Source organism: Carica papaya, chromosome 8 (genome assembly GCF_054855325.1).
Source record: "Carica papaya isolate Zhongbai chromosome 8, ASM5485532v1, whole genome shotgun sequence".
Classification (NCBI taxonomy): Eukaryota; Viridiplantae; Streptophyta; class Magnoliopsida; order Brassicales; family Caricaceae; genus Carica; species Carica papaya.
The window spans coordinates 4893994-4909545 of record NC_142316.1 but is presented as its reverse complement, the minus strand read 5'-3'; the positions used below and the strand labels follow the sequence as shown (position 1 = coordinate 4909545).

Genomic DNA, 15552 nt, shown 5'->3' with positions numbered 1-15552 from the left:
AACCAAGTGATGAAGGTTTTCTCCGCGTGTTAAATGTCTTAAATCATGGAAGTAAATTAAAAACTGATTTGATCCTCTTCAAAGTTCCACTAGCAAATTCTTATTATATGAAGAAGACAGACAGTAAGTTTGTCTGGTTAATTTTCCTACGAGTCTCTTTAGAGTCATTTTCATGGGGGGACATCATGAACCCAACATTGAAAAACATAAAGAGCATGACTCAGAAGCTGGTTTGGTCATGAAAGTAAATCATGGACTTTGACTTCCTTCTTGTATTGCATCAAAGTGATTTAATTACTACAGCTAATTCTCCTTAATCATAACCACAAGTCATCTCTTCTCTCAATTTATGTAGATTCGAGCTCGTAATCTCTCGTGACTATCTCACCAAATCGATTTTACTTGGTCTCTCTTTTACCATCTTATTTTTTCAAATTATGATGTGTTTCAAAGATTTGTTAATTTAAAAAGATTGAAATGTCAAATTATGAATTAGTTGTTGGAAGGAAGCCAAGAAATTATGGGTGGACATAAAGCTTTGAAATTGACTATATATATATTGGGTATTTGAAGAAACAAAATCCAAGTTTATTGAAACTATGTCGAGAAAAGCATATTATGATCACTTCTGCGAAACAGTGCCAAAAAAAATTTCAACCCAAGAAAGATGGCCATGTCTTCAAAGAAATTACAATATAATATATACACACACACACACACACACACACACACGTGCCCATTACACCCTATTATATATGACATTACCCTGTGTCCACTTCATTTCATGTTCTCTTCTTTATTCTTTCTTTTCACCATTAGAGACAAAAGTGAGCTTAACTTGTATTTTTCTACTTGAAAATTTGGGCAATGGCCATAACCAAAGTAGAAGGCAAAGCAAGGGAAAAGAAGAAGAGGAAGACAAGGTTGCCTCCAAAGAGAGGAGAAATCAAGCTCAAGATTATCTCTTACATTGCAAAGTTGGCAAGAGAAGTAGCTTCAGAAGCAGGGAGATTACTTAGCAAAAAAAAAGAGGTTTGATGTTGAAGGATACAAATGAATTTTCCGCCACAAGTTGTAATCTACAATCAAATAAAAGTAAGAAAAATATTTCGATCTATGTTGGAGATTATATCTATTTCTACATTCAAGATTTGACCTTTATTTCAATAAAAAAAATTATTCGATTCATTAGTTTACGAATTCTCTGTGTTGTTTAGTATACTTAATAGTTATAACATATTATATCATTATAAATTAGTTAAATTTATTTCAAAATTTGTCAAGAATTATGAAAAAAAACTAAAATGTATAAATTATATTTATAGTATTTGATAATTTATTCGTACTATTAAAGCATTCATAATAATTTTTCTTTTTACAGTACCTATTAATTAAAACTTATTTTTTATAAGTTTTTGTGCAAAATTTTAAAATGAATTAATCATATTTTTAACCTCCGTCGGCTAATATACGTAATAATTAATCGAAAAATTATTAATTGTTTTAGGAAAAAAAAAAAAAAACTAAACACATTTATAAGAATTGTCAACTTATTCATTCTCTTGAAATAGTTATGCCTAATTTGGCTGGAAATTTGAGTTTGATTTTTGCGTTTCATAACTATTTTACAACCGAATAAATAAAACTTAAAGTATTTTTACAAAATAAGAGTCAAAATACATGTTTTGTGAGTTTAAACACAAAATAATTATTTATATTTTTTAGAAAATGACTTTGACTATCATTAAAAATTTACATTTAAAATTTCAAAAATTATTTTTATTAAATATACAACGTTTATCATTTTGAAGTGACAATATTTTATAAAATTCTTTTTTTCAGACACTAAACTTAATATAAGTCAATTCTGTGATAAAAGTTATAAAATTATATATTAATCGTGCTATTATTAGTTATTAATTAGCTAAATCTATGAAAATATTTATCTTATAAATCTTGATGATACGCTCACTTTACATCAAACTTATTTGGCATTTCTCTGTGAGGATAGTGGTAAGCTTACCAAAAATAAAATTACCAAAAAAAAAAACCCAAATATGTAGTCTCCATATCTAGACCACTTCAACTCCTCTATTTTGACTTATTTGGATCAATTAGGACAATTAATTCGGATGGACATAAATATACATATGTTATATATTATTGAAAAAAATTCATATCATATAAAGATGGAATGAATAAAATACTCACAATATTTTGTAAAAGAGTATAAAAAGAGGAAGAGACTAGTAATCATTTATTTTGTAAAAATCAATTTTTAATCATTTATTATGATGAAAACGACGTTAAACCCATATTTTTATATTCTATAATTTAAAAAAAAAATTAAAATGTGAGAAGAAAGAATAAAATAGTAGAAAAAATAATAAGAAAATATTTATGTGAATTAAATTAATAAAAAAAGACTCTTTATGAACTTTAAAAAGATATAAAATTCGATAGTGATTAATTTAAAATTTTTGGGTGTAAATAATAGACGCTAAATAATAATAAAAATAATTTTAAAAAAATTTAATGTCAAAAGAAGGGTATATTTTTAAAATATCGATATATAGTAAGATTTATAATAATAATAATATTATTATAATTAAAAATTTAAAAATTATTGTTATTAATTACACGTGAAGTATTTAAAATATATAAATTATTATTTTTAAGTACTTTTTAGTTAAATAAATATATGGGTTAAAAGTTTAGGTTAAATTAATAGTTCATAAGTTATTTTATTTTAATGTGTTCGTATATCTCCCAATAAAATTAAGAAAAATTAATTCTAATTCACCCGATTATGATGCAGAAGAGCTTCAATCTCCTCCACACTATCAAACACAAGAGGTACTTACACGCATTTTACGATTTTTTTCTCTTCAAATTTTGTAATTTATCCACGCGTAAATAATTCCACTGCATTCGCTGATTAGAATTGACAAATTCTAGGTCTTGGATTCTTACTCTTTTCGATTGTTGAATGGATTGAGCAAAGCAAAAAACTCTTTCGATTTTTCAAAATTTTCTATTGATATTTTGATAATCTTTCTCGTTATTCGCTACTTGTTTAGTTCATTGAAGTCGATGCAACTGCGTGTTTTTTTGAGTGTTCTGGAGCGTAAGAAGGTTTATGGTACACATTGAAATTGATTTGTTGTTGTCGCAAAGTTTAAGCTGTGATATGAGGTCTAACGTTTTCAGTTTGGTGTAAAAAAAAAGTGAGCAATGGATAGTAGAAGAATTGAAATTCTCTCTGAATTATGCTGTTATCCTTGTTAAGTAGGCGCTCTTTGGAGATTGAATCCAGGTAATTAAATTGCAACAATCGTGATCTCGATTTTGATGATACTCCGTGGTTGGTCGAATTTGTGACTGGATTTTCTTTTCTTTATCTTGTTTTCTAGTTTGTGATGCAATGTTGAAAATGCTTATATTAGGATATTAGATATTGGGTGAGCTTCATCTTTTATCATTCCTATTTTCGGGTAATCTGAAAAATCATGATTTGAGATTGATATGGTAGGGACGCCTATGGATTTGCACTGAGACCTCAACATATTCAAAGATATAAAGAGTACGCAGGTATCTACAAGGTAATTCCGGCCTATGCTTATTTTATTCCTTTTAATCCTGTCTGGTTTCCTGTTGTAAGTATGGTAGTTATACGGTCATGTCATCTTTCTGAAATGGTTTAACATCCAAACTGGCAAGAGGAAGAATAATCAAGCAATTTTATTTATGCCTATCCCCGATGTAATGATATATCAAATTAAACCAGGAGGAGGAAGCAGAAAGAGTAGAAAAATGGAAAATCTTCCTTGAACGGGAGGAAAATTCTGCTCAACAGTGCTATTCTGTCAAGGAACAAAAGAAGGCGGTGCAGGCCGAGGACAGTGAGTTTATAGAAGCAAGTGCTTCTGAGAAGGGCAGCGAAGGGAATGATTCCATTGGGGAAACATCTGAATCTGACGGTTCAAAGGAATGTGAGTCAGAAGAGTTGCTACTTCCAAGTGAAAATGAATATGAAATTTCAGGAGAAAGTGAATTTAGACAAGCAGTGCAGCTTCCAGAAGAAAGTGAACCCAAAAATGAGGAGAATCATCCTGAAGAAAGTGAACTCAAAAAGGAGGTGCAAGAAGGTGAACCTGAACTTCAAAAAGAAACTGGACCAGAAAAACAAGTCCACCTTCCAAAAGAAAGAGATGAAAGTAAGATCCGAGAATGGGCTCAGATTAGACCATCCCTTGCTGCAATTGAAATTATAATGAGTTCTCGTGTTAAAAGGGGAAATAATATAAAAGAAGAGCAAGAAGTGGAAAGTAGAGGAGACCGTCTTTCCTTAGTAACAGAAGTCAGAGGAAAATTCAAGGAGGAGACATCAGCTGATGACTTGAATGCCTCCAGGGAAGAAACCACTGCAGGGATAGAAGTTGCTCCAGAGCCTTTCATTCCTTGGAAAGATGAGCTACAGGTTCTTGTTCGTGGGGGAATTCCAAAAGATCTCAGGGGAGAGGTTATATTCACAATATCAAGTTAATTTATCTGTTATCTTTATTATGGTTGTATCATATTCTAGGGGAAGTAATATACTATACTACTTCCACTTCAGGTATGGCAAGCTTTTGTAGGTGTTAGGACTCGACGGGTAGAGAGGTACTACCAGGACTTGCTTGCTCAAGTAACTAATGCAGATGAAAGCAATGATCATAATAACGCATCAAGGAAATGGAAAAGGCAGATTGAGAAGGTCATTAGATGCATGCGCCTTGGACTTTATCCTTCAATCTTTTCAATTTGTAGGTGCTACTTCTTTTGCCTTGTATTGCTACTCACATTTCTCACTAGACTAATCTTATGTTTGCATTACAGGACATACCACGAACCTTCCCTGGTCATCCTGCTCTCAATGATGATGGTCGAGATTCCTTGAGGCGTTTACTTCTAGCATATGCTCGACATAATCCATCAGTTGGCTATTGTCAGGTGATTTGGTCTGTGAATATCATTCAGCTAGCATTTTCTTTTATTTATTGGCTTTTGCAGATGTCTCAACTTTCAGTTGTCTCCACAAATTTGTGAATATTTCTGATAGTAGATAAAGCCCATTGATTTGCGTTATTGCTGTCACCAACTTTGTGGAATGTTTACTAGATTTGGTTAATCACTTACAAGTAATCTCCTTGTTACTTAAATTTTGCTCCTAAACTCCACGCATTCAGAAACTTCCTGTGTTCTTGTCTTTCTTTCATATTTATGATCCTTTTCTCTTTAACCTTCCTTGCTTCCTTTTGTCTTTTGATGCCTTTATTCACTCTTCCGCATCTATTTTCAGCATCTCTCTCAGAATTTCTTCTATCCCTTCTGAGTTTTCATGTGTCTTATATGATTGAGACTTGTAATTAATTGATCCTTTAGAAAAAAAAAACAAAATTAATTGTGGGGCCTCATCATTTGATATTTGAAATTGATGTAAATTTGATTTTTAAGTTGCATATTGATGTTTTGAAAATCCAGGAAGTCGTTGAACAAATTACTGTTGCAGTAGATAATAAATTGGTGGTGACCAACAATGGGTAACCTAATATGGATAGGTCTCACTCTTGGAACCAATTAATATTTGAAAATGATGTAAACTTGAATATTAAGTTGCTTGTTGATATCTCAAAGTTCTTGGAAGTCCTTATCCACATTCCTGTTGCAATTTTTTTTGATAGTCTTTTAATTTTCTTCAAATTGTTGGCAATCTCCAGATTGACATGGTTAACTTAATTACATATAACTTGGCATTCAAAAAAGTGCAGGCAATGAATTTCTTTGCTGGTTTGTTGCTACTTTTGATGCCAGAGGAAAATGCATTCTGGTAGGTCCATGTCTCTCTCTCTTGCTTGCTTGCTCCAAAAAAGATTCTCTTGAAGCATTTTGAGGACCTATTTCTCTTTGGAAATTATTTGCAAGTTTGCATTCATGATTTTCTTTTGTGTTTTGGGATGAGGAAAATGTATGAAATGCAAGTTTTTATCGCATTTCTGCAAGAATCAATCTTAAAAGATGTCTTTGGTTGCAACAGTTTCATATTTCTAAGCACAATTAGATTTTTTGTTGTATCAACATGCATTTCACACTACATTATGTATGGTATTCGTCTTAACTAAATCATTCTTAATATTGCACTTTCTCAGGACTTTTGTGGGCATCATCGATGAGTATTTTGATGGATACTATGCAGAGGAAATGATAGAATCTCAGGTGCATTTTCCCATCCAATGTTTACAGAACAAACATTTCTTATTGGCTTGCAATATTAAACATGTATTTCAAGTTGATTTGGATGCTGATTTAGTCCTTGTTTTATAAACAATTAATATTCATTCAACTGATCTTTTTTTTTTCTCTTTTTAGGTCGACCAACTTGTTTTTGAGGAGTTGATGCGTGAAAGATTTCCTAAATTGGGTTTGCCTGCCTTTATTATTTGTTGTTTTTTCTCTTCTTTTAATTCATAGTTAACTCGGCAGTATGAATAGTTTTTCTTATTCCAATTATTCCTCTGCTGCAGTTAATCATCTAGATTACTTGGGAGTGCAGGTGGCATGGATCTCTGGGCCATGGTTCCTTTCCATTTTCGTGAATATGCTTCCATGGGAAAGTGGTAAGATTTCTGGTGTCATATAGCAAATTAAAATTGGACCACTAATTTAATTGTTAACAATTTAAGCTAATCTTTCCTTGGGCTGAAAGCTCTTTACTGTTCACAGCTGGAGTTGGTATATTTTATTATATCATTAGTTATGGTTGCTTTTGGTTTTATTTATGTCCAAGAAATTTCCGATTTAAAATTATTAAAAAGGAAATAAAAAATACAGAAAATTATTTATCTTAAGTAAAAGTAATTTACAATTGTAAAGCAAACTTAAATATAAGATATAAACAAAAAAGAAAAAATCTATTGTAACTTCCACTAAATAACCTATTTTAAGGATTATAGAGAAACTGATTTAAGTTGAAATAAATGCAACCTAAGATTGATTTTTAACTCTATCTTAAATTGTTTTACCATCTAATGGGTTATCTTGTCTTCAGTTCTTCGAGTTTGGGATGTGCTTCTATTTGAAGGAAATCGTGTTATGCTATTCCGAACAGCACTGGCTTTAATGGAATTATATGGTAATGGTTACCTTTTTTTTCCAAAAAGATAAATGCTTCATTTATTTACTTGAGAGGATTGAGTGTATTATTAACTATGCAGAATGAGTTGGACTCTATTATGATTTTTTAGTTAGAAAATTACTTCATTCACATGTATTCCAATAGGTCCTGCACTAGTTACAACCAAAGATGCTGGGGATGCAATAACTCTGTTGCAGTCCCTTGCTGGCTCCACATTTGACAGCAGCCAGCTTGTTCTAACTGCTTGCATGGGTTATTTGGCTGTAACTGAGGCTAGATTGCAAGAATTGAGGGAAAAGCATAGGCCAGCTGTCCTAGTGGTGGTCGAGGAGCGATCCAAAAGGGGTAGAGTCTGGAAGGATTCAAAAGGACTTGCATCTAAGTTGTACAGTTTTAAGCATGATGCTGGATCTGTCCTTGAAGAAAAAAGAGCTACTGAAGGATGTGTTAATCCAAATGCAGATAGGAAAGGAACTCATGAGCCTCGTTCCTCTAATCTAGATGAACTTCTTTGTGGCATAACTGTTGAATCAGAAGCAGATTCTGTACCAGATCTTCAAGAACAGGTGGCCTTATTTTATCTTTTCAAAGAAGTTGTGTTTCCTTTTCGAGTTTGTAGAGTCATTGATCGTAGTTTGATCTTTTTTTTTCTGGAAAGATCAAAATGTGGAAAATTCCATAATTTTAACTGATTTTGCAAGGGCCATAAGCAAAATATTTTCTCCTAAATATTCTTTTATCTTTCAGTTTTAGCTTAAGCCTTGGTTTTCAGGAGCGTTTTTGTTTAGTGATGTGAACTCAGATATACAAAATCTTAGATTTTACGAAACGCCTCTTATTCTAGTATTTTATTTCATATGGAAGAAGGATTTGTTTAAATATTTTTGTTCTATTTTGGCAGGGATTTTGTAACTCTATTCACCTTGTGATCATAACTTCATAGCTTTCTCATATTTTTTGGCCGCATATATAATTAGGGGTTTTATTAAACTTGTAGTTTCTCTTCTTTCCTTTAGTGGGCTTGACTAAATTTCTCTGAGTCCTAGCTATGGATAATTGTCGTTCAGTTCACAATTCCAGAAACTTCTTTTGAGTTATAAGCAGTTGCCGAGTTCATTCAAGATAGGGTCTTTTTTATCAGAAATAACGTGAGCAACCACAGCACAACCCTTTTTAAGTTTCAACTGTTAACAGCTTATCTGCAGGTTGTTTGGTTGAAGGTCGAGCTGTGTAGAATACTGGAGGAGAAAAGATCAACAATACTCAGGTTACATTCTATCATGCCTAGTTTCTTCGTCATCCTTTAAGGATCCACATGCAGTGTGGCATAATTTTATTCATTAAAGATACCAGTACCAAGCGATATTTTCTGAAAGACAAGAAGTACATATCAGTAAATTAGATTGCTTACTTGCGCACATGCACACATAAGCACAAAAGTACATACCCCCCTTTTTGAAACAGACAATTGACTTCTGTAGCGATGATATTGTTGTTCTTTGGCCTATTTATCTTAATGTTCTTCTGCAGAGCTGAGGAATTGGAGACAGCACTTATGGAGATGGTGAAACAAGATAATCGACGACAATTGAGTGCACGGGTAAATCTTCCATTTGTGCAGAATTAAGTTTCTTTGCTATTATAAACCTCTTCTTTTCATAAATATACACGTTCCATCTTAGTGCTGTTTCTCTCTCTATTTCTTTAGATCTGGAAGTCAACACCCTGTCCTTAAAATATCTGATCTTTCTAAGTACATGGTCATGAATGGCATGATCCAGCATCTTGTTTCCTAGTTGTTGTGTGGATGTGTACTCTTTGCTCCCTATAGATCTGGCAACATACGTCACAGATCTGGAATGTTAAAAGTAATACTTTAGGATTATGCAGAGAAATACTTCGAAGGCCTTCTCTGCAACATGGTTTATTGGCATGAACAGAAAAATTATCTTAGGTTCCAAAACTAAACTGTTATTTTGCTATTCTAAATGGTGATTGGTCATCATATGGTAAGCTACTCTGGAACTTATGGTCACATTTGAGGAGTGGTTTAATCTTTTTCAAATAATTGCGTCCAAATTTTCTCCTTGTTCACTTTATTTATCCAAGGAAAGAAACAAAAAAGCGATAAAATCATGAGCTAAGACGTTTATTTAAACTTGAGAAAACTTATAACTCACTTGTGCAAAGATTTTTTCTCCTTTCTCTTTACTTCTATGCTACCAAAATGGTTTGCCCCTTTGATGTTGTGAACTTTGAGTTATGTGATTTATTTTGCTCTTAAAAATTCAATTACATTCTGCAGATTGAACAATTGGAGCAGGAAGTAGCTGAACTACAGCAACTCCTTGCTGATAAGAAAGAACAAGAAGCTGCAATGCTTCAGGTTTAATCTGCTTCTGTGCTATTTCTTGATATCTGTTTTTAGATGATACTCTGCATATCTGTTGTAGATCCTATTGGAACAGTAATATGTACCTGTAGGTCCTGATGCGAGTAGAACAGGAGCAGAGGGTAACTGAAGATGCGCGTATAAGTGCAGAGCAAGATGCAGCTGCACAGCGATATGCAGTTCATGTGCTTCAGGTTCTTTTCTTTATTTTTATTTTTAATTTTTATACTTTTGACCCTAAAAAGAGGCAGCTTATAGGTATTTTATTGTGCATGGGAGGAAGTATGCTTCCTCCATTTGAAAAAAGCAGCAATAGTTTTTCTAGCTGGATATTAGGACAAACATCTCCGTCTTGAATGCTGATATTCTTTATGTTGTTTCTGTTTGCTTACATGCCATAAGATGTTTACAAGAAGAGTGTTGGAAGCATAACCTAGGTACAAAGTCGTTAAGCGTAGATAGAAGTGATCCTTAGCCTAGATTTCCTTTTTATGATCTGCTTCTGCTGTCGGGATCTTAGTCATGATAATACATTTTGCCTCTTTATGGGTATAATTCTTTTTGCCAGAAACCTGTTTCTTAATCTACACATCGATACTTTTCCCGGACTATTATATTGCCATGCTCCAATAGAAAATGCATGGACCGAAAACAAAAAGAAACATGTATATTTACTTGATGAAACATTTGGATCCACGACCTGGTTTTTGCACTGGATTCACATGAAAATAAACATTGTATGAATAGGTTCAGCAAAATAAATGAATAAATAAAGGAAAATATCTCTTCTTAACAAGAGATACATGCAGGAAAAATATGAGAAGGCTATGGCTGCAGTTGCTCAAATGGAGAAGAGGGTGGTAATGGCAGAATCAATGCTGGAGGCCACCTTACAATATGAATCTGGCCAAGCTAAAGCACAATCTTCTCCAAGGTATGTATGGAATGTTATTAATCTCTTTATTACTTTTGTGTATGGTCAAAATCTTCTCAAAAATTTTCTTAATGTTCTAAAATCATTTAGGAGTCTTATTTGAATTAGTTGAACTGACGATATGAAGTTAAAAATTTATTGACATTCTCAATTCTAAAGGAAGGGCTTCATATAGATCTAATAGAGAACTCACATTTCACATTTAACACCTGATAACAATCTGGGCAACTTGGCATCCTCATGTATTAACAGGTCCCTAGGAATTCATTTGAGACTGTTGAAGTACAGTCCAATATTAAAATTAGTTGGAGTTATATGTGTTAACTAGCTCTATCATAAAAGATTTACACACTCATCTTTTTCAATCCTGAAGGTTATGTTTCCCTTTTTATTTAAAAATTTCTTGAGGTAAAATTTACATTGCCCATGCAAATTTGCCAAATATAAACGTGTAACCTTTCTCAATAGCAACCAAAAACGTATGTTTCCTTTTTTATTACTCCATAGTGAGATTTGGAGATCATCTTAGATTCTTAGTATTTTTGGGGTTAGATTGTTTATGTCATTTATTGATGATTGTACTAGAGTCACATAATTTTTAATTTAAATACAAATAAGATGTCAGCTAAATAATACCCCAGTTTTGCAATATGATTAAAACCCAATGGAACCTGCATACAAAGATTATGCGCTAACACAACAGGCTTTTTTAGTCAGACACTCATCTTTTTCTCACCAAGAAGGAATTCTTTATGAACAATCTTGCATCCATACTCCACAACAAAATGGAATAGTAGAATGCAAGAATATTAACCTTCTAGCCATCAATAGGGTCTTCGTTTTCTAAAATAACATCCCAAAATAAAATTGGAGTGAAGTAGGCGTAGGCCTTACAGTCTCCTACATTATTAACTATTTATCTTCCAGTGTTCTAGATTCAAAAGTCGTCTAGAAGCACTTTTTAAGTTTTATTTAGAAGTGTTACAAACCATCTGGTGCCTCAGGTATTTTGGTGGGCGCCTCAGGTATTTTGGTGTGTAGCCTTCGTTTATATTCACCCCTATCAAATGGAAAAACTTGATCCCAATACCTTGAAATATCTGTTTCTAGGATACTTATCTTCTTAGAAGGGGTACTAATACAAAAACTTTATGTGTATGCGGATGTCACTTTTGTTAAAAAAGACCAAATTTTTCATCAAACCTTATCTTTAGAGGGGTTTGTATTAGAAAATAAGAGTATAGATTTCTATGACTGACTTTTGCCCACCATTCTTGCCACGTACTCAAACACCATTATCACCACCACTAAAAGCAAACACACATAATCCACTAGAGAACTTATCCAGTCAATAAATCATATCTGACTAAGATTCACTTAGGTGTATATAGGGAGGAAGCATTTGAGTTCTCAGTTTAAGCCAATCCAAGCATTCGATCTTAATTCTAGAACTGAGATAAGTCTTGAGAACCTTATACAGTCTGATAATGATAGGTATATTATATTTTGTAAAAGTAACAAGGAATGTACTAAACATCATTTTTATCCTATCCACGCAGTTTGTATCATTTGATTAGTGTTTATAGCCTCGAAAATTGTTTTTACAAGTTTGAATATTGAGCTTATCTCTAACACTTTATCTGAGTTATTATCTTGTGAGAAATAAAAAAATGCTATAGATGTAGAAATGCAAATACTAGAGAAAAATTAGACATGAAAAGTGGTGGACCTACCCAAAGAAAAAGTTGTAGGATGCAAATGGGTGTCTAGAATCAAATATAAGGCATATGAGATAATCAAGAGATATGAAACGAAATTAGTAGCAAATAACTTTACAAAGACTTATGGGATAGACTACTTAAAAACAGTCATTCCAGTAGCCAAAATGAATACAATGCAAATTTTTAGTTGCTCATTTTGATTGGCAACTGAAATAATTCGGCGTGAAAAATGTTTTTCTACGTGGAGATCTGGAAGAAGAAATGTATATGGAGATTCCATGAGGTTTTGTCAAAGAAGCATAATCAAATAAAGTTTCTAAATTGAAAAATGTACGCTAAAGGCTTTAGCAATTGCCTAAAGCATGGTTTGACAGATTTGCACGGATAATGATAGGCTTGGGCTATAAGCAGACTTAGGGAGACTATACTTTGTTTATTAAACGCTCAGAGGCAGAGAGAATTATAGCACTCCTAGCATATATTAATTACATTATTGTAATAGGAAATAAAAAAAAAAAGAAAAAATAATGCTAAAGCAATAATTGACCAGATAATTTGAAATCAAGAAGTTATGTAAGTTGAAGTATTTTTTTGAAGTTGAAGTTGTCTGCTCAAAATTCAAGGTATTTTATATCTCAATATAAATACATTCATTACTTGTTAAGAGATACTAACAAGTTAGTATGTAAACCGGTTAATACTTCTATTGATCCCAATCATAAATTGAGAGGGGCAAAAGAAGATACACAATAAATAACGAGATGTATCAGTGATCTGTTAGGAGACTAATGTACTTGTCTCAAACAAGACTAGACATTACTTTGTTACGAGTAAGTTCGTGGACAATGTTAAAGAAGTCCACATACGAGCAGCCTACCTAATGTTGCATTACATAAAGGGTTACCTAAGAAAGGGATCTCGTTAAGAAAAAATGACAGATTGCTATTAGAAGACTATATATATGCAGATTATGCAGCGTTAATGGTGGACGTAAGATCTACTGCATATCATTATAGATAGATTCCTTGGGGGTAACCTGGTTATTTGAAGAAGTAAGAAACAAAATATAATTATAAGATCAAGTACAGAATTAGAGTTTCAAGCAATGACCCAAAGGATATGTGAATTAATATGGCTGAAAAGAATTTTAGAAGATTTGAGATCAAATAGAAGAATTTATACGCCTATACTGTGACAATAAATCAACCATAAGCATTACATACAATTTGGTACAATATGAACGGACTAAACATATTGAGATCAACATACACTTTATTAAAAAAAAGCACGAGAGCGGCCTAATATGTATTTGGTACATGCCTACTAGTTCATAGCTAGTAGATGTGTTGATCAAAGACTTGAATAGTCCAACATTCTGGACTATTATTGACAAGCTGAGGATAAAGAATATCTATTCTCTAGTTTGAGGGGAAGTGTTAAGAAGAGTGTATTGTCCATAAATTAGGTTATAAAATATAACCTATATAATGAATTGTTTATTTCTTTTTCCTGCTCCAGAGAACCTATAATGTAGGATTATAATATTTAATAAAATATACATTCAACGATTCTTAACAATATGCATTACCATTATGCTTGCCACTAAAGATATGATCAAGTAATGCTTAAAACCTTTCCACACGGAGGGAGTATTTTCTTTTTTCTGTATATTTATTTATTTTTCATGGTACCCTAGAGGACACAGGACACTAAGTGACTTCTATCTACTTGCTACAAAAGGCTCATGCGAAAAGTGACCCTTGAACATGGTAGGTTTTCAAAATGACTTTTTGCTCTATGTAAACTCTTCTGTTTGCAGTCACTTTAAAAACCTATGAGTTTAGACTGAATTTCTGTTTCCTTTGCTCCAATCATTTTCCAGTACTGGGCCAAAATCTTTAACGGATTTGAGTCGAGTATTATGTGCATATGTTGTAAATTGCTTCAGATTAATAGACCATTTCTCTGCAAGTGGTAATATGCTTCAAGAAGAATTTGTCTTATGAAGTCATTTTATAGGTCTCAACGTCAAAGCTTTGGACAGGATAGCCCCAGAAGGAAGACTGGTCTACTTTCATTTGGTTTGGGTTGGCGTGACAGGAACAAGGTAAAGTTTGTTAAGCTTGCACACTTCCCTTCTGTATCAAGGAAAAGAAAATTTGTTTGCTGTTGCACAACCAAACAAGAGTTCCACTGAGTAGAGAGATGTAGTAAATCCTACTGAAAGAGTCACTACTCACAAGTAGATTAGGAAGTTTTTGATTGGTAACTAAGACACTAAACACTGGTCGATGATTTTGGGCAGTTACTAGAGCCATAGACTCCCTGTTCAAGTCTTAGTAATTCAGTTCACTGGTCCTGAAATTGTTGACTCAAGCAATTATGCAAACTTATCTTTTGCTAATGTTTCATAAAAACTCCATGTGACAGGACAAACGATCTGAAGAGTCTTCTGACAGTAAATCCCCCACTGAGGCAATAGACCCAAACACTTGTAAGCAGGAAAGTGCTGCCGAGAAGGAAAAGTAATGCCGAGCTGAGAAGCTGGAATAGTAATGGCAGATCAGAGGGTAGCCTCAGTGCCATGTCATTTGCGGGAGATCCTAGCACTGAGGCAGGCATTTTTTTATGGTTTTCTGCTGCCCGTTTTCGTGTTTATATGCACCCTGGAGCAGAGGTGTCGGCAGCCCCATTTATTTGTATAATTTAATTATTTTATTTTTTCTCCTTGTCCTCTTGACAATCTGTTGTAAATTTCCATCTTTAGGATGATTAGAAGAAAACCATTTTGAATTTGGAACATCTGTTTTCATTGAAGTGTTTGATAGCCATCTTTTGCTCAGAACAGTAGTGTCCAGAGGTGAAGTTTGCTAGTGCTGATGCTACTGGAAGATGGTTTTACCTTTTTTAGTTCTTCTGTTAACTCATTAATACTTTCCTGTAGTATTTAGAAGAAAATTTTAATTGAAATATCTTACCTGTAAGAATTAGCTGATGGCTGCTGATAATATGCATCTTTGTTGTATTTGTAAAATTTAAGTTATTTTATTGAGTTTTGCTACGGCAGCTGGGATTGAATCCTGAGGTTGTTTAGGCAGCCTTCTTCCTCATTAGCATCATTCCACATCTTCTAGTCAAAGAGCTTATATAATTTTGTTCGATAACAAGATGATGATACCGAAATCACAAGACACTGATAAGTCTTAATTATTTTTCTTGTATTTTTGTTATCTATTTATTATCCTTCTGCATGCGATTCTCAATTTCTTGCCGTTTCAGATTTTGTAACTAGAGCTGCAACCAGTAAATCCTAATTTAGTAGCAAGTAGTC

At 33.0% G+C, this 15552-nt stretch overlaps 1 protein-coding gene across 4 annotated transcripts; it reads left to right on the top strand.

Annotated features, from left to right (window-relative positions):
• Positions 1-2738: 2738 nt before the first annotated feature.
• Positions 2739-15264, top strand: LOC110809859 (Ypt/Rab-GAP domain of gyp1p superfamily protein). 4 transcript variants are annotated; one of them, XM_022035822.2, is made up of 18 exons: positions 2739-2856; positions 3533-3602; positions 3788-4522; positions 4619-4756; positions 4879-4992; positions 5811-5869; positions 6189-6255; positions 6409-6460; positions 6564-6656; positions 7088-7171; positions 7319-7740; positions 8380-8441; positions 8705-8774; positions 9480-9560; positions 9659-9760; positions 10376-10500; positions 14241-14328; positions 14652-15264. In XM_022035822.2, the coding sequence occupies exons 1-18, from the start codon at positions 2810-2812 to the stop codon at positions 14748-14750; spliced, it is 2508 nt and encodes an 835-aa protein (XP_021891514.1). In that variant the 5' UTR covers positions 2739-2809; the 3' UTR covers positions 14751-15264. The 4 variants fall into 4 exon arrangements, 3 of the variants coding, with proteins under 3 accessions (XP_021891514.1, XP_021891516.1, XP_021891515.1); XM_022035823.2 differs by lacking the exon at positions 2739-2856 and adding an exon at positions 2874-3316; XR_002538898.2 differs by lacking the exons at positions 14241-14328; positions 14652-15264 and having other exon boundaries at positions 9675-9760.
• The last annotated feature ends 288 nt before the right edge of the window (positions 15265-15552 follow it).